The 19,419-nt window shown below is 41.8% G+C and overlaps 2 protein-coding genes across 10 annotated transcripts in view; one reads left to right on the top strand and one right to left on the bottom strand.

The window, feature by feature from the left end:
- UPP2 (uridine phosphorylase 2) overlaps positions 1-510 on the bottom strand; it is a 31,663-nt gene extending 31,153 nt beyond the window's left edge. Inside the window, exon 1 of one of the 2 annotated variants that reach the window (XR_001364940.2) lies at positions 184-510. Coding sequence is in view for 1 of the 2 variants with exons in the window: in XM_006176777.3 (XP_006176839.1) it covers positions 184-245 (62 nt within the window). In the remaining variant the exon portion in view is untranslated. The remainder of the gene's footprint in view (positions 1-183) is intronic. The other variant, XM_006176777.3, reaches the window with a different exon arrangement.
- The window catches only part of CCDC148 (coiled-coil domain containing 148), a 308,196-nt gene that overhangs the window by 258,021 nt on the left and 30,756 nt on the right, over positions 1-19,419 (top strand). The gene's annotated exons all lie outside the window — the stretch shown is intronic.

The following is a 19,419-nucleotide window of genomic DNA, read 5'->3' as shown; positions in this document are numbered from 1 at the left end:
AATACCATTGAGAAGAAAATTAGCATTGTTTTTATTTTGTTTTGCATTCTGAGCTGTGTTCCAAGTATATCATCTTTAAACTTAAGAAACACATAACTGTAGAGGTCCGTCTTCTGAACATTTAATATAAAATCCAAAGAACCTCCATGTCATCAAAGCCAATGAAAAATCAAAATTACTCACCCAACATATGTATTCCTGTCAGATCTCATGGGTGTACTGGAAGCAGGGAAAATTGAAGCCATACTTTGTTTTATGAGGATAGTCACTCTTAAGTTGATGTCAGGAAAGAAAAAACACTGTGATATGCTATTAAATCATAGATCAAATCATAGTCGAATGACAAGGCTGAATGATAATCTCTCTTAAAACTTAAGTTTTCTTCCGAAGTTGCTGAAGGAACTTTCCCCTTAGCATTCTAAACTCTCTTATCAATTCAAAAATATTCTCCCTGACATGGCCTTTTATACTGCAGCTCAGCTGTCAGAGCAACACTTCCCCAAGAAGATAGGTTCCCTTGAAGGTGTGGCATCCTACCTCTTTAATAGGATAGGTTGTTTGGCTTGTTAACTTTTGACCAGGGCACCCTTTCCTTACATCTGGCCTTGGTCCCAGCATGGGTCTGGGGTAGCACACAGACTTATTTACTTTGAGACAACTCTATGTGGTTGCAAGTCCTCTATTGATTTCCATAACAAATCTACCAGGTGGTCTCAAAATGTGTCCAGTACATGTGAAAACTTTCAGTTCCGAAATATTTCATTTTCTCACCTCATCCTACCTGTCACCAACTTGTTTTCATTCTTTGTGATCACAAGTGAGAAAAAAACACAGTCAGGACCTCAGAACACCCCTTCATCTGAACTTTGACCATCAAATTCACACAGAAAGTCTGATAATTAAACAAAACTTGTTTCCTGGGGCCTCTTTATTTGGCTAAACCCAAGGCTGCCTGCAAAATCCAATGAAGCAGCTGTCAGAGATCAACCTAGGTAGAATAACAAAATACATACTAGTACTTTCAGAAAACAGGGTCTCTGTTAAGAAATCCAGGAATTTACTATGTTTGCTGTTGCTTCTCACTTCGCACTTCTAGGAACAGAAAAATCTAAAAGACTTTAGAGGAACTTCACCCTGTTTCTCTTTTGCCCCGGCTCCAAAGGCAATCAACCAAAGTTCTATGCTGGTGAGAGCATCAAGAATATTAGCCTCATGGCTTTCAGGGAAATCAGAGCATTAAATGTCCATAAATGCCCAAACAGCAGCAGATAAAGGCATTTCATAACATGCATGAATTTCTTTGTAAGAATGTGCATAACAGTGAAGAATCAAATGCCCATGTCTTAATTGGGGTCTCCATGGTGGAAGAGACTCGTCTTCCTGGTGACAGTCATTGTGGACAAACCCCTTGAAATCTATGCCAGCTTCCTTCAGTTCATCTTGATCAGCTAGCAAAGATTATAGATCAAGAAGGAAAGAGAATAAATATGGAACCCAGGTAGCAGCCTAAATCTTGCCATTGCTACCAACAAATGGACATTTGTCACCTTGCCCTAGGTATCCAAAAATCTCCAAGGAAACTGAACTTGGGAAAGGCAATGACGACTTTGAGACAGAATAAGACTGAACATGTGTGTGTTGCTTGTAACTTGGGACAGTAGCTCCTGTTTATAGTTTATCACAAGACATGTGTCTCTTACCTAAAAGTGACCCACCTTTGAGCCACCTCAAAGTGGGCCACCTGCTGCTCCTTCCCAACAACTGCTGACAGTTCTGAGATTCATTATGCCCGCTTACCACTGCTGGGACCTTCACACTTTTATTTGGCATTCCATGCTGTGTCTCTCTATTTATTGTTAGGGTATAATGAAGAGGACCACCCAATGCCAGTCTGGCATTGACCTGTAGCTCTGACAGGTGACAGTGTTAGCTAATTAGATCAGTGTTAGACAATTATTTCCTCCAGTGAATTAATTAGACTAATTGACATGTTGCTTTCCAGTGCAAATTCTGTCAGCAATAATCTTGATCTCTAGAAGTGCCAGGGAGTGCCAGCAAAGATTTGTGGACCCGGTATGACAAAGCCCAGGATGTTATGAAAGGTGGTCATTGACAAGGTGGAATGCAGAGTAGTCTTGTAGAATCTATGAAAGCAGAGGACTAATTCATGTCTTCTGGGAAGTCTTAGATTATTTTCCCTAGTTTTCAGTCTTTTTAAGACTCAGTCCTACTCTTAATGAGAGGTAGTTCCTCAATCATTGTTTTTGTCATTGATTGTATTGCAAAAGGCCAGTCACTTGAACAAGAAGAGGAAAAGTTTTCATTTTAGAAAGCACTCACAAAGCAAACTCGTGCCATTGCTGGGTGTTTTGTAGTCAAAGGCCGAGTGCCAGGAAGAGCCTATGACTCAGCACTGCTTTGAGATCAGCGGGGTTGCAGCAGCTCCACCAAATCCATGCCCTGCAGTGTCTGGCCTGAGACAAAACATTTCACTTCCTAACGTCTTCCTCCACAGTGCCAGCATTTTCATACTCTTGCGCTCATAAAAAAATTTCTCTCTGCCTTAATTTTGCCCCTGAACCTCTAATATTGGAAAAAAAGAAATCAGAGTCCCAGCGCGTAACTGAGTGGCATTTGGGTCTCTCTCCTGTTGATACTCTTTCTCCCAAATCTGTGATAATTACTCATGTAGACTTAGGACCATACCCACCCCCTACAACAGTGGTCCCATCACACTGGGGAGAGGGGCATAACTAGGGATTTGGGGCTCCCATAATCGTGCTGTAAGGACCTTGCATCTGCCCAGTGTCTGGCTCTGTGTCAAATGCTGAGAACACAAAGAGGATGAGATAGGTGATGTCTTCCCTAAAGGAATTTCACTATAGTGGGGAAGAGAGATGGGTGGTAAAGAACATGGCAGGAGCTATGAAAACTCAAAGAAGAGGCCCCGGACCCAGGCTGGGAGTTGCAGGGCCTTCTGGGAGGATATGATACCTGGGTTGACTCTTGAAGAAAGATGTAGTCAGTTCTCCAAAATATTGCTGAGGGTGGAAGCGGGGTGAACGTGAGAAGACTGTGCTCCCTACCCAGGGAACAACGTGTAAAATGCACAGAGGTGACCAAAAAAAGCATCACATTGAGAGAACTGTTAGTAGCTCTATGTGGTTTAACTTGTATGTATTTGCACCAGGTCATCTCAGACAGGGCCTTGGTGGCTTTCAGTTTTTTAGATTCTGGTATTTTGAAAAATAAAGAAAGGTCAAACAGGCTTATACAAATTGGAATGCACTTTAAACATTGACATTTTATGAACTGGCATCTTAACTCTTTTAATAAACAATAGTCAAGTTGTGTTAGTCACAAGACATTGTAGGGCCTATTAAAACATTGCTTAATACATCACACACTGTAAGTTTAATGGAACCCAGTTCAAAGGTAACTAACATTCTTCCCTTTCTTCCAGTGCAATCAGCGAGTTACGGGTATATGTGTGTAAAGTCTAATTTGAGATCAAATGGCCTCCAGGCCCACTGGACTAGGCCTGCCTCCCAGAGGCCGTGCTGTTCCTTCCTCCCAGACCAAGCCCTTCTGCCCTGGCCCAGAGCCTCTGCTCTTAGGGGGCCTCTACATGAGGTACCCACTAAAGGTCATATCAGTTTACCTGAGGTACAGCAATCACCCCTGCCCAAGAAACAATCTCGCGCACATGCACGTACACACACACACACACACACACACACACCGCGGCACCAACCTCATAGCCTGGGAGATAGGGATGACAACACACAGCAAAGTTCCCGCATCCACTCCCTTCTGTTTCCCCTCTTTCTGCACAGGTCTCTCAGGATGGGAATAGGGTAACAGAGAGTCCCTTCCTCCTGCCGTGCCAGATCCTCCGCTCCACCATTTGGCCCATAGCACCATCGATGGCTTGAAAGAGCTCAAAAATGTCTTGTTATCCATTCTGATGCTAAGCAGTTTATTTTTTCTTTTATTCATTCAGCAAATATTTACTGAACATACACTCTGCTCTGGGAAGTCTAGGAAGTGCTAGAGATGCAGCTGTGACTAGGACCGTTCTTGCTTCTCTGATTTCGTCCCTAAAAATATTGACATTCCATGAACAGAGAAGGTGCAACTTATCATCCGTCTCATACTAACCTTCTATAGGTTGAAACACGTGTATTAAGTGAATCTTCATCATTCTACTCTTATGCCTAACAACTAAAACTTACTGAATCTTTGGATCTTTCCTTTAGTGTTTATTTTCCAATACATAGATTGTAGTTGCTTCAGATCTTTTTTGGAAGGGAAGTATTAAAAAATACACAACTGTTTCCTTTAGAGTGTAGATGTGTTGCAGCTTAACATTTTTACACATATGTGCAAAGATAATGTACCTTATTTTCCACTATCCATCTAATCTTTCTCATGGTGCCCATTGGCCTGGAAGTTGGGGCAGAGGGTGGTGACTTTAAACTTGCCAGTCAACAGCATCTTCATGACTTTGGTTTAAATCTTCTCATTTAGACGACCTGTTCTCCTTCAGACGTATGCTCAGTCTCTCTTACTTCCTGCCTCTGCCCACTGCTTCTATCTGAAATGATATCTACTGGATGGAGTGGGTGGGAGGGACTGACTTGATTTCTTGGCAGTGGGAAAGAGGAGGGCTCCTGGATTGGTGTGCTCAGTTCCTTGTCCTTTGGCAGTGGCAAGTGAGGCATTGTCCGCCTTGTCCTTGTGAGGAAACTGTGGCTACCTGGGTTGGTCTGTAAGTCCCTGAATGGGGCCCCTGAGATGCAGCTAGTTCCATCTGGTGCTAATGGAACATCATGTACCCATCTCTGAAGTCTGTTGCCTCTACTCTTTGTCCCCAGCCTCAAAGACCCCTCCCCTTGTGGCCTTGCTGTTCAGTCTCCCCGCCTCTGACAGCTCACCAGCATCTGAGAACCTCTGGATCCCTTGTGAGAGCACTCAGGAACTTTCAGGAGCCCCTGTGTGCCAGATCTAGGCTTTGGGGAGCCACTGATGTGGTCTCTGGCTGTCTCTCCTGATTCCTTTCTCTCCATCTTTGCTGTATTAATTGCCCCACCCAGCATTGGATTCGGGCCCATTCTGAGTATGGAATTTCTCCTAGAGACTTGCAACCTCCCCTGGGTTAGCTGCATTGAAGGATGCGGGCCTTGGGTTTCAGTGTTCTCAGGCTGACCTGTGTCTAGTTGGATATTTATATAGCACTCTCTCCCTTCAATTTTATCCCCATGGAGGTGGATGGTGACCAGGGACCCTTGTCTGACCTTCTTGCCCTACTCTCTTGCCCTCTCATTCTCATAACTAGAAGGCGAGGCCTTCTTTGTACCTCTCCTCCCTGTCTGATGTGAAATACCCTTATACTCTGAATTCTCCCTGACTTCTAGCAATCTCCGTGTTCAAATTCCGCAGACCTAGCTTTTGGTATGTTACTAGAAACATAAACATTTAAAAAATATTTTTCTTTTTTCCACATTGCCTGACTAGGAACTCAAAATTCCTAATCAAAGCATCAGAATTTCCTACTCCGATTCCCATCCCCCAGCAGGTAGGTGGGAACATCGACTGTGAAAATAGCCGTGCACCCAGAACGGAGAAGAGAGCTCAGCAGTCTGTTTCACAAGGACTAGCTCCACTACAATTAGAAGAAGTAAGAATCGACCTCCTAGCACAAACGCCAGCAGCACCACAGTGTTTGTGTTTCTCTTTTTTAGACCACTTCTCCCTCCACAGTTTTGTTAGAACACTATACTCGGTCTGCGTGAGACTCTTCCAGACAGGACCACGTGGAGGGGCAGCAGATGAAGCCTTTGCTGTGAGCAGGGCCCCGTGCAGGGGACTCTGGTGAAGGCTGAACCATGCTGAGACCACGGGCAGGATGACAGCATCCCCCAGTCCCCGCACAGGACTGCAGCCTCCTGCTTTCAGTCCCGGGGGGGTGCTAGAGTTACTGCGGTCCTGTTTTTAAAGTTCAGTCATTGTGTATGAGATTACAAATACAAAACAATGACATATTTTCCAGGACCCACAGAGCACTGACATCTGGAATCTTTATAAAGTTGAAATTCTCTCTATGAAAATAACTTCTCTTGATTTACAAAATTGCATTGATCTGTTTTTTCCTTACAGAATCATATTTTCTCATATTTAAAGTATATTTAGCCAGGAATTTCTCTTTGGGCCGTGATTATAAAGAATAAATAAAAGAACACCATTCGTGTGGTATGGACATTTATTTTTAGGGCTTTTTTTAGGGGAGATGGAGGATTTGACTGTCATCAGCCCTCCTTGATAGGGTCTGTTTTTCAGTCTGTTCAGAGTGCTACAACAGAATACCCCAGACTAACTTAGAAAACAAACATTTATTTCTCACAGTTCTGGAGGCTGGGAAGTCCAAGGTCAAGGTGTCTGCAGATCAGTGCCTGGCGAAAGACTGCTTCCTGGTTCATAGACCACATCTTCTCCCTGCGTCCTAGCCCGGTGGAAAGAGGCAAAGAGCTCTCTGGGGTCTCTTTAATAAGGGCACTAAGCCCATTCATAAGGGCTCCACCCTTGTGACTTACTTACCCCAATACCATCACCTTGCTGTTTAGGATTTTAACATGAATTTTGAGGAGACACATTTAGTCCGTAACAGTCTGTTTTGAGGTGACTCTCTCTATGGGAGGTGTCACACTGATCACTCAGCAAGTGACTAGCAAGCACGTACTATGTCCAAAGCTTGTTCATGGGTGAAGTTGCATAAAAGACATTAAAGAATGGTCCTTGTTCTCAGGCTCCTTCTTCCGGCAATCTCCAAATGGAGAGGACTTAGCCTTACAACTGCCCTGGCTGCTTCATTGGCCTTTCTTTCTGGGAACACAACTCCCACAGTGTGACAAAAGCTTAAATTTCCTCTTCCCCAGTGGCTGATCTTGACACCAACACCAGCGCCTCCGTGAATTAACAGCCCGCAAAGGGGAGCAGTCCCTCAAGTGGCTTGATCAACAGAGGCACTTAAGACGGAAACCACGTGACTTCTGAACGTGCTTGACTTCAACTTTTAGACTGTTTCTGTTCTTAATGTTGTTTGCGGAAAGGAAATGTGAGGCACAGAATACCAAGTGAAAAATTCAAAAAAAGCTATTTTATTGGAAATGATGCATGATATTTTGAATCAATAGCAGACAGGAATAAAATGAAAATGCTTTTCTCTAAATTCAAAATAATCACTCTTGGAATGGAAATCTGAAGGACAAGGGAAAATCACAGAGAGAACAATGAGAAGAGGAAGTTGGTAACAACAGTAATTGATTCACCGTTATGCCAGGCCAGACTCTGGGCTCTCTCATTCAGTCCTCACCACAAGCCTCTGAAATGGGTCTTATTATTGTCCCAATTTTCAGATGAGGAAATTGAAGCTCAGGGAGGTTAAATGAGGTGCCTGAGATCCTATAATGAGTCATCCGAGACTGGAATTCACACCTAGGTCTGCCCAGCAACAAAGCTGTGAGAACTCACTCTGTTTCACCACTATTTTTAAATGCTGCAGTCCTTTAAAGAAGACAAGAGTCCAAGGAGAATGGCATCAACAAGAGAAGGGAATTTGATACGTGTCTTAAAGGTGACAGAGGATTGGGATGTGAAGAGCATCTCTCTACAACATCTTATCCTGTTTTGGGAAAGGAGCTCAAAGCTAAGCTATCGTGGGTGTGTGTACTGTGGATGCCTCTGAAGAAAACAGCCCCGTTAAAATGGTAATCAAAGTGGGGAGGGTTTAGCTTAGTGGTAAAGCGTGTTCTTAGCATGTTGAATCCCCAGTACCTCCATTAAAATAAAAATAAATAAATAAATATACCTAATTACCCCCCCCAAAAGCGGTAGTCAAGTCATCAAGCTGATTTTAAAATCATCTCATTGCCAAAATTTTAATTGACTTTCAAAATGTGCCTCAAACCCACTGTAATTTATAGTTGAACTCATCTCAGGCTTCCCTATGATTTTACCCCCAAAGCTGGGTCCAGTTCAACACCCTGCCTGCAGCAAGTTCTGTCTGCTCCAGAGCCATCCCTGAAAAGGGAGTTAAAAGGCATAGGGCTGAGAGGCTCCTCATCATTCCAGTGACTTTGGGCCTCGGAGATCAAAGCCCGCATTTGTTTCTCAGCAGCAGACGAAAGTGCCCCGTGAAGAACGTGAAGAACGTTGGGAGATGAGACTCTCAGTTAGAAGGAAGCTCTGTGAGTTTCACAAATCTCACACTGAAATGGGAGAGGGGCTGTTTCCCTTGGAACTCCAGGAATGTTCAGTCCTAGCCTCTCACAAAAAACCAAAGTTATTCCTGCTGCAGCCCAAGAGGGCTCAGATGGGAAAATAATGCTAATACATCACGGAGGTGGTGAAGTCCATGCCCAGGAAGTCATGAAATTTCAAAGCTGACTGATTCTAATTTGGGTTTAGCTCAGGGACAGAGAATGGCATGTTTTACAGTGCTCTCCTAACACTGCTAAGTGCAGTCCATTGAGTTAAACATTAATTTTTTTCTACAGAAACAGGAAATCTTGAGTACATAATCATGATTACAGTTACATTTCTGTTAATGCCTCACCTGAGGAATGTCATGACTTTCCAAAAGTGCAGTTCCTGCGACCACATCACCTGGCTTTGTGTTTCATTCTCTGCTGGACGCCTGTGGGTGTTCCTCTATTTTATGTTAGTCAGTATTCCTTGAATTTTTAATCATGAAATATTTCGAACAAGTAGAAATGTGCAGCTGGAACAAATGCCCGTGTAGCTGCCACACAGATTTTACAGCCGCTAACAGTTTGCCATATTTAATACAGATTTTTAAAAAATGAGTCCATTACAACCCCCCCCACACACACACACACCTTCCTTATCTTTAGGTGACTTTTGCTTTCTCCGCAGAGGTGGTGGATGTCCTTCTAGGGCACGTTTTATAACTTCCGCTTATAAGTATGTGCTTATAACTGCTTTAAAACTACATGAGCAGATTATATGTACATACTATAAACCTGCTTGTGTGTGTGTGTGTGTGCTTGTGTAGTAATTACATAGATAGGTAGATAGATAGATAGATAGATAGATAGATAGATAGATCGATCGATCTAGAGGGGAGGGGAGAATACTGTATATGCTCTTTACAACTCGCTTTTTTTTAGGTTGCCTTATACCTTACATTTTTAGGTTGCTTCCAGTCTTTCCCTGTGAGCATCTGTCTGTATATCTCCTTGTGTATGCACATGAGAGTTTCTCTATTATCAGGACATACGTCCACTTGTATTCACTTTTACTAGGTATTTTTACACTGCCTTATAAAGTACCAAGTTACACTTGTGCCAACAGTGTATGATGTGCCCTAACTTCCCATATCCTCGGCAATAAATCTGGTGTCATTAGCTGTATAATTCTTTTGACCATGTGATGCTCTTAAGATGGTATCTCTTTGTTGCATTTTGCATTTCCCTGATTATTAGTGAGGTTCCAGCTGCACATTTCTACTTGTTTGAAATACTTCATGATTAAAACTTCAAGCATTTTTTGAGTTTAATACTTCGACAAATATTGTGAGGACTGGTGTGTTTTTATTTGCTTCCAGGTTATTTTGTGTTTCTAATTACATACATAGAGAGACAGAGAGATAGTGGCTCTTTTCACCTCTCTCCTGCCTTCTGCAGAGTGAGTAGACTCTATCTCCCTCTGTTGATTTTGAAGTTATGCATTCTATTTCTCTTCTTTTAATGGTTAACCTTACATTTTAACAAGCATACTTGACTTAACAAAATGTATGGTTAATTAATACCTCGACTCCTCTCCCAAATAACACAAGGAACTTGTAATTCTTTAACTCCAGTTACTACTTCACATTTTCCATGTGAAGTAGCTTAATCTACCCTGTTTTCAGGCCTTCCCTCACCCCCATTAGTCATTGTTATGATTATTGTGGTATTTTCAGTTAATAATCATTTAAATTATCCACATCTGCCAATGTCTTTGATCACTGTTGCTTCTCAGACCTTATTCCTTCCTTCCGTGTTTAAGTTCTTTCTTTCTAAAGCACATTACATAATAGTTCTTCAGCGTGGGCTTTTGTCTGAAGACTGCCTTGATTGTGCCTGCATGTTGTAGTGATGTGTAGTATGGAATACAATTCCAGATTGCTGGTTACTTTCTCTCCATCCTCACAGGATATTAGTTCATTGTCTTATGGAACCTACTGATGCTGGTGAAAAGTTTGCTTTCATTTACGAGTTGTATTTTAGCAAGTAATCAGTCTACTCTATCTTGTGGCTTTGAGATTTTCTCTCTATATTCTCAAGTTTTACTAAAGGGCGTTTCTGTATGACTTTTTAAAAAATAAAGTTCTTCTCAGGGCTCATTGTGCTTCCAAATTATGAGAAAGTAGGTCTGTTATAAACTCAGGGAATTCTATTTCTTCCTTGAATTTACTGTCCTTTCTGGCGCTGCTGTTAGATCCACAGCAGGCCATCTCAGTCTGTCCTCCTAATGTCTTAACTTTTTCTTATATCCTATCTCTTTGCTTCTCTGCTACAAACAGAGGCATTTTCTCAGGTTTTTCTTCTTCGCTCATTGTCTGTGTAGGTGTGTTTAACCAGCTCTTTCACTCATCTGCAGTCTGTTGCAGTAACATCCTCACTTCTTCACATCTCCCAGCCTATGTACCCTATTCCACATGACTGTGCAGTGCAGTGCCCTCTCACCATGAATGCGGTTATCCGCCCTGCCCTTGACTCTGGGCTTGGTCATGTCACTGTTCTGATCAAGAAAACAGGGCAGAAGTGACAGCATGTCAGTGGTTCATGCTCTTGCTCTATCATTGTTGTAAGAATATGCCCACTAATCTGCTGGAGGATGAGAAACATGGAAAATAGAGCCTAGTCACGCCCATGAGGCCAGCTGAGGCCAGCTTAGATCAGCCAATAGCCAGCTGACGCCGGGAGCAAACGCAGCCAAGGGCAGCAGCACCACCTAACCCGCCCCCGCTGACCCCAGGCATGTAAGGAATAAATATTCCTTGTTGCTTACCTCTCAGTCCAAGGCAATAGCATTACTGCAGCAACAGATGACTGATACACTATCCACTGAGATTTTTTTTCAAGGACTGTTTTTTCATTTGTAGATATTCTAATTGTTACCTTTTCAAATTGGCCTATTCTTTGTAAATTGTTTCCTATTGTTTCTATATATTCCTACTCCATCTTTTGTCTACTTAATCATTTTAAACATAACCATTTTATAACTTCTTTCAGACTGTTAAATTATCTCAAGTTCCTGGGGGTGATTCCTGATTTCCCTCAGGAGGGATTGTTTGCTCATTTTATCTGTAATTTTAATTTTTGAGCCCATACTTGTATTTTCTATGTGTGTCCAGTCTAGATTGATTAGGCAAGTGTCCCTAGGGTGGTGGTATTGTGTTTGCTTCTGCCAGGAGCTTCAAGAGTATCCCCAGTCTAGGACCAGAATTACATTAATTTCCTGTCCTGATAACTTCAGCACCAGGTGACTAGCATGAATTGTTATTCTTTGACTGCATGTCATACTTTGTCTCAGTTTCTCACTAGGAACTGTTTTTCTATCCACATATGCCAACAAGCACAAACTCCCTCTGCATTTCAAGACTGGTCATCTAAGTGTTTAATCCTCTTTCACTGAAGTTACCGAATTTCCAATGTCCCAGCCTAAAGCAGGAATTTGAGGTCCAAGTCCTCCCTCCTCCTGGCTGGGACCCTGTGTGTGTGTCCTGTGAAACCCCAGCGCCTTGGCATGAGGGTCTGGTCCTCACTGGGCCATGATGACGTCAATTCATGCACTGACATTCTTCATTTCTGAAACTTCAGGTTATCTTCGTTCCTTAAAGTTCACCCAGTGTTGACTTTTGCACAATATTCCTTTTGTTTACTTTAGGAGATATGTCCATGTCACTCAGTTTACCATGTTGCCTGCACATGCTTTGTTTAGTAAGCACAGATAATTGACTGTGAAAATTAGATTTTTTTGAATTGACCCAGTCCTCAGACAAAAGAAAAACATGGTTCATTACAAAGAATATGGCTCAGGACAAAAGTTTGTTGTTTGTTTGTTTAAAAGCCTTGCTTTTCATTAAGCACTAAAAATAGCCTCCATCTCTGTTAGGCACTAAAGAATTGACATAAGCAGTTTTTGGACTTATGATCATGTTTTTTTCCGATATCAGCATTTCACACAATTCTGTTATGTTCTGTGAGTTACTTTATGAGAATGTGTCTGTTCCTTTATTTTCCTGGTAACACTTGATTCTTACATCTCTAACTCGTTTGTGATGTAACAACCCTGCAAATCAACATTTAGAATAGGACAAAGGCATGGCACACCGAATATTACTATTATTCATAGTAAATTTTACTTGAAAATATTTTAAAGTAAATGCCTTTTAGTGAAAACTTAAAAAAAATACCAAAGCATGTGGTTTTCTAGCAAATAGTCTGGGTTACTGGGCGTCTCCCTCTCTTCTAGTCGGAGCCTGGTCTTTCGCCTTTCTCGGGGTGAGGAACGGGGCAGGGGAACAAGGACCGGAGACATTCCGCCTGATTCTAATCCTCTAAGTCTTTGCTTTAATCATTTCTTCATTCAAACACCAATGAGGTCATAGTCTGGCAAACAAAATGCAGAGGCTGGTATTTTGGTAAGTGTCACAGTTCTGTTTCAAAGTAGAGAAAAAAAAATTTGCAAAGTTTGGCAAGTTTTGACTTGAGCTAGCCAGGAAAGAAAACTATGGCTTTAATAAGCTTGAAGAAAGAGAGCATCAAGATTTATAAAATAGACAAACAATATACCAAATGATGCATTGTCCTTGAGTATAATCAGTGTGTGGATAAACGGAAAGTCATTGAATTCAGAGAAAAGCCTTACTCTTGGCTCTGGAAGCAAAAGCAAACAGTAAGCAGAATTCTATCATAGTCTGTGGATGCTGTTCTGTTTCAAAATGGTAGACTAAAAACATTGCACCTACAGAGGCAAATAAGGTAGACTGCATCTACAAGTAAAGAGGCAATGACGAGATCATTCTTTTTAAGCCAAATAGACTCAAGTATTGTTGGGCAAGCTCATAATCTCTCCAAACTTTAGGGGTTTTTTTTTGTTGTTGTTGTTGTTTCCTATAAAGTGGAAATGATAGTAATTACAATAATGGAGTGCTGGAAAGATAAAATGAGAAAATATATATTAAATAACTGGTTCATTAGCACATAATAAAGGATGGCAATTATCTTAATACCATTTATTATCTTATCTCATCTTAACACACTCTTTTAAATAAATTATGAAACATGCAAATAAAGAAATGTGAAATGATGTGTGGTTCATGGAATTCAAATCTCTCAGTCAAATAAGAAGGCTCAGAAAGAGGGATTCCTGGAGAGCTAAGGCCAGGCATGTTTATGTGGCATGTATTACATCTAAGCAAGGCTCTGCCCCAGAGAGACTTCAAACACAAATGGTGATTGCACTGAATGACCTCAATGTCTCTGTGCAAACGGTGCCTGACAGACCGGAAAGTGGTACCTGTGATACCTTTCTCTGACTGCAGTTAACTTTCCATTTATCCACGCTGATTATGTGAAAGAACAATGAATCAGGCAGCATGTGTGCACCCCTCTCTCAATGACTACCTCATTCCAACTCATTTAGCCTTTCTCTGCTAGAGGCACACTCATCACTGGAGAGCAGAAAAAGTGGCAGGTAAGGATGCAAGTCTCTCCTGCAATTCTTTTTCTTAAAATATATGTGGGATTCTGGGTTTATATCTAAAGGAAATAGAACCAGGATCGGGAAAAGATACAGAGGGATATCGGCACTCTCATGTTCTTTGCAGCATGACTCTCAGTAGCCAAGAGATGGAAACAATCTACATGGCCAGTAACAGATGAATGGAGAAAGAAAATGTGGTGTACATGTACAACGGAATATTATTCAGTCTTAAAAAAGAAAGAAATCCTACCACTTGTGTCAGTGTGAATGAACCTTAAAGACATTGTGCTAAGTGAAATACACCAGGCACAGAAAGACAAATATTACAGGATCTCACTTACACTGTGGAATATAAAATAGTCAAACTCAAAGAAGAAGAATGGTGACTGCCAGGGGCTGGGGGAGGAGTAATGGGAAGGTGTTGGTAAAAGGGTTCAAAGTTTCAGTTATGCAAGATGAGTAAGTTTCAGATATCTAACCTACAGCAATGTGACTGCAGTTAACAATACTGGATTATATACTTGAAATTTGCTAAGATGGTAAATCTTGTATTCTTACCACACCTAGAGAAAAAGGGAAGGAAGGAAGGAAGGGAAAGTTAATTATGTGAAGTTATGAATATTTTAATTAGTTTGATTATGGTGATTATTTCCCAACGTATACATATATCAAAACAATATATACAGTCCTTATTTGTCAATTACACCTCAAAGCTAAGGGGGTAAAAATGAAGCCTTATAAACATGTACATGTGCCCAAAGTGCCCTCTTTCTTGAAGATGTGTAGTATCTCCAATTTTATCTTAGTGTAAAATTACATAATTGTGTCCGTGCCCTTTCATCATCTTAGAAAAATACACATGGGAGAAATGTGCAAATGGGAAACATAATTGAGTGAAATGAAATGAATTCAGCATAATTTAATTGCCTTTTTATTTGTCTGCTTCCCCTAAATGTGTCTAATGATGGCAAGTGCTTCATGTGTGTGATCTTGTTTCCTCTTGACAACACTCTAATGTAGATATTTCCATTTTACAACAATGTTCGTCTGTTTGCCCCAGGTCCCTCAGGTGATGACCAGCCCATTCCTCTCTGATCCCAAATTCCACACTCTTTCCCCAGTCCCTGCTCACTCTGCCTGGGAAGCATACCTAGGATCAAATTTTTATAATTTGTGTATCTTATAGGGCCCTATGCAAATAGTTGCTTAATTAATATTTTTGGTGAAAAAAGGTCAGCACGGCAGAAAGGAAGGAACAAAGGATTGAGAGTCAGAATACTACAGTTCTTGTCCCAGCTCTGTAATTAACTGACTTCGTGACTATAAAAAAAAAATCGTATAACTTTTCTTGTTCTCTGGTATCTCATCTGTTCAGTGGGATTGGATTCTTTACTCAGGGCAAGAGATCTGAGCATATATTCAAGGCACGTCTGATGTCTAGGTAGGAATGCCTTATCTGGAGTGGGTAGGGATGTCCTATCTGAATGACACCAACACAAATGGGAGAGCTGCTGAGAGCTCCAGGGTAGTTCAACTTGGGTCCATTCATGAAACCAAAACCACACAGTAATTTGAACAAATTCTTTATATTACAATATAAAGAACTGCTAACTCTAAGAAGAGACTAGAGTAACAAGAGATTAACTAGTAAGAAGTGAAGAGAACCCTAAAGAATATAGAAACAGCAGCTGTAAGGATCAGCCACTGCCCTTAGGGCTGAGATAGAGCAGCCAAGAAAGAGTCCCCCCACCAAGGCTGAGACCCAGACCTTGTTGGAGGGCATGGCTGTGGCTCGCGGCATGCCAGAGAAGTCACTGTAGTGCCACACCAGTGGAACTTGCTAGGCTGTTAGAGAAAGCTGTTCACCGGGAGGTGTCTCAGTGAGGTACTACACTACAGAAATGCCCAAAGGCTTTCAGGAGAAATTGCTGGCCCCAGTGCACTGCAGGATCCAGGGCAATAGAGAAGCTGAGTGCACTGCAGTAGACAGATGCTTAAGAAGCCATCCATGCTGCAGGAGCTGGGTGCTAGAGAAGCTGCACATCCTGCCAAAACTGGACACTGGAGAAGCTGCCAGGCTGCAGGAGCCATATGCTTGAGAAGTCGCCCTCAGTGCTGCCCTGGGCACAGAAGCAATCACTGCACTGCAGTAGCTGGCAGTGGAGATGTTGCATGCAGTGTGGGAGCCAAATGCTTGAGGAGTCACCTGTCCTGCAGGAGCAAGGTGCTGGAGAAGCTGCACTTGCAGGAACTGGACACTGCCCACAGTGCAAGAGCTCCCAAGCGAGCTCACTGGAATCAGGAAGCAAACTTCTTCCTCCTGCAGTGTCTCTCCAGCACCACATACTGACACAGCTGAACCTTGTGCCAGCTGGCATAGGAAAACTCTCTGAAGGTCCCACCTCCATTTTCACCGAGCAAGCAAAAAGGGCAAATTTGGAGCTGAGATGCAGTCATACTTGCACAGGTGAACGTCAAAAGCAGTTTCCTAGAAGAAAAGACACAGGTTCATGGAATACAATTTTTCACTCCAGAGGCAGCCAGCCAGAGGCCTGCCAATGAAACCCAGGCCCTAGGGACAGTGAGGTTTTAAACATTTTGAATGTGACAGCTTTAAGGAAGGATGTACATGATCTGGATAACCACGGTTCTCAATAATACCCTATTATCTTAACCCTCCAGGCAAGCTTCACACAAATACATGCCAGGTCCCTGTGATCATTGGAGTTTGTGATCTTTGACCATCTGTCTGCTTCATTTGACAGCTGAGAAAACCGAGGCTCAGAGAAATGAAATGGCATGCTTACCCTAGCTACTCTTGCCCCTGCTCCGATCTGTGTCATATTCAAACAAAATGCAGAGGGGAGGCAACAAACAAAGTGAACTTCAATGTTGATTTGTCTCAAACATCAGCACTGAACTTGGGCTGTTTGTGTTGCATCGACTTTGTTCATTTACATAAAATCAGGAGATTGTTGGATGAAACATGTTTAAGTAATGTTCTGTGGCAAGAAAATACCAGGAACTTATCAAGACTTGTTTCTCCTCAGGTTAGCTACCCTGATATTCAGTTTGCCCTCATGTAAAATCCCCACTCAAAATTTCTTAAAACCACATCAGCACTTCACCATCTGTAATTACTACTGCAAAGACAATTCCATTGATTCCCCCTTTATCCCTTCTCCTGCATTTTCAGAGCCATTACTTTCCATCTGATGAGGTTGTAGAGGTTCCTATCACTTCACCATAATGTGAAATCTATGCTATTTCATTAAATAACTAAACATTAGGTGATTTCCAAATCTTATATAATCTCACACTCTTGGCAGGGTGAGAAAGAAAACTTTACTGCAAAGTTTTTTGAGGATTGCTGATTATGGTAACAGTAGCAACGCCTCACTAGCACAGAATACATCATGGCTTAGGATTTGTTTTCTATGCATTATTTCATTTGAAATAAATCTTCAGAAATTTTATTTGCCAGTTTTATTTTCTAAGGAAAAAAACCTAATTTAAGATACTGTGCAGCTTAAAGGTGCTAGGGCGAGACATACTTAAGGAAAGATTCCAGTTAATTCCAAACAAAAACTTAAGTAATTTCCACAACTGAATTATTTTACTTGAAAAAATAAAGACACCTCTAGAAGTTGATAACTTAAAATTTTAGGTCAATTAATGAGTTTCAGAAATTAATCTTGGTTGCAGTAGTTATAATCAAGAAAAGAATGGGTGAAAACCTGGAATTTGGAAAACAGGGCATATGGGCTTATGTACTTCTCTGCCAGCAATGGGTCATCATCTAACTTCTCAAAGTTTTGGTTTTTTGAATCTATGATGCAGGTGGGATTCTATGTTCTTTTACAACTTTGTCCCCTCATTCTCCTCACGAAGGCAGTTAAGAGGGAGCCTCTACAGCCTTCATCTCCTTTGAACTTCTCTATCTTCACCCCTGGGAGGCAAGGAGTTTTGTTTGTTTTTTAAGCATCAAAGTCATACTGTGAGGTATAATTCACATGTTTTTTCATTCAAAAATATTTGAGTATCTACCTTCTGTCAGGGGCAATTCTGTGTCCTAAGAATACAGCAGTGAGCCAGATAATTTCTGCTCTCAAGTAGACTATATTCTGAAGGGGAAGACAGGAAACTAAATAGGTAATCATGAAGTTTGATGGGTGATAAGTGTTATATACAATTAATAGTTTAGAAAAATGTAAGTTATTCAAGAAAGGACTGCTTCTGTTGCAAGTATTTCCTCTAAAACTACTGAAGTAGATTCAATGGGGTGATTGGGAAACTATGTTTTTCAGCTTGGGGAGGGGACAAGAAAAGGGAGAGAAACAGATTGGGTCCTTTCTAGCAATGGGTGGAGGGCTTGAAACTTTAGGTGCTCAACAAATGTGCACTGACTAGGAGCATAGTCAAGCCTCTAACCTTTATGACAGGTTAATGCAGCAGTCCTCGGAAGGACAATGTTTTGGAATGTTGGTATGATGACCTTGACCTTCCCTTACAGTTAATCTAGTTTCTGTCTCTGCACCCCATCCAACTGATGGTGTTGGAAAGGGAAAAGAATGAATATGAGCGCAGGGAGGAGAGGGATGCAGCATCTTGTAAGGGAAGTTGCAGCCACATAAGGAAGAAAGAAGTACCTGCCCTCCCCGACCCAGTAGACTATGGAAGAAGAATGTTCCAGAGTTTCCTCTTTGCAGCCTATCCCTGGGTCAAAACCTGGGGTACCAGTGGGTGGTGCTGGATAGTAAAATCTCATAGATATGGAGGGGTCTAGAACATCGGGGACTGCTGGCGTGTCCCCGAAGAGATAATGGGAAGCCGAGGGAAGTGGCCAGAGGAGATCCTGAGGCAGAACTCCTGGCTCCTGGAGGCCTGATCAGAGCATCTACAGCTGCACTGCTCAATATGGTAGCCACTAGACACATGAGGCTATTTAAATTGAATTTTAAAGTTATCAAAACTAAATAAAATTTTAAATTTGGTTCCTTAATTGCACTAACCACATTTCCAGTGCTCTACTGAGTATGTGGTTGGTGACTAATATATTGAAAGGCAGATATGAAACATTTCCATCACAGCAGAAATTTCTGTTAGACAGCACCGGTCTAGAGCAGTGAGCAACAAACTGCTTCTCTAAAGAGTCTGATAGTAAATATTTTTGGCGTTGCAGACCAGTTCCCTTTGCAACTACTCAGGACTGTATTTGTAGCATGAAAGCAGCCATAGTCCGTGTAAATAAACAAGCATGGCCATGTTCCAATAAAACTTTATTTACAAAAACAAACTTTGGCCCTAGGGTCACAGTGTGTCCATCTCTGGTCTGGAGGATCAGAAAGTTCCCACCTTCCGAGGGACAGCAGCCACTGAAAGAATCAGTGGACTAGTGGAGTCCTGGACTAGGACCGAATTACTTGCTTTTGCACCCAAAGATGATGCAAGTCCAGGTGCAACTAAGCAAATACCAGCCAAGGACCAGACTTAACAGCACAGAATAGCACACAAACTTGTACACAAAGAGTCAAGGTCATCTTGAGAGAAAGCAGGGCGAGAGGGAAGAAACCTGCAAGACCAACCCCATATAAGCCAAATGAGCTAAAAGGGACTGTTTATGTTGAAAAGACAGTGATGTGTTTG

This window comes from Camelus ferus, chromosome 5 (assembly GCF_009834535.1).
Source record: "Camelus ferus isolate YT-003-E chromosome 5, BCGSAC_Cfer_1.0, whole genome shotgun sequence".
In the NCBI taxonomy this organism is placed as follows: domain Eukaryota; kingdom Metazoa; phylum Chordata; class Mammalia; order Artiodactyla; family Camelidae; genus Camelus; species Camelus ferus.
Note: the sequence above shows the minus strand (reverse complement) of the source record. Positions and strands in the feature narration are given on the sequence as shown.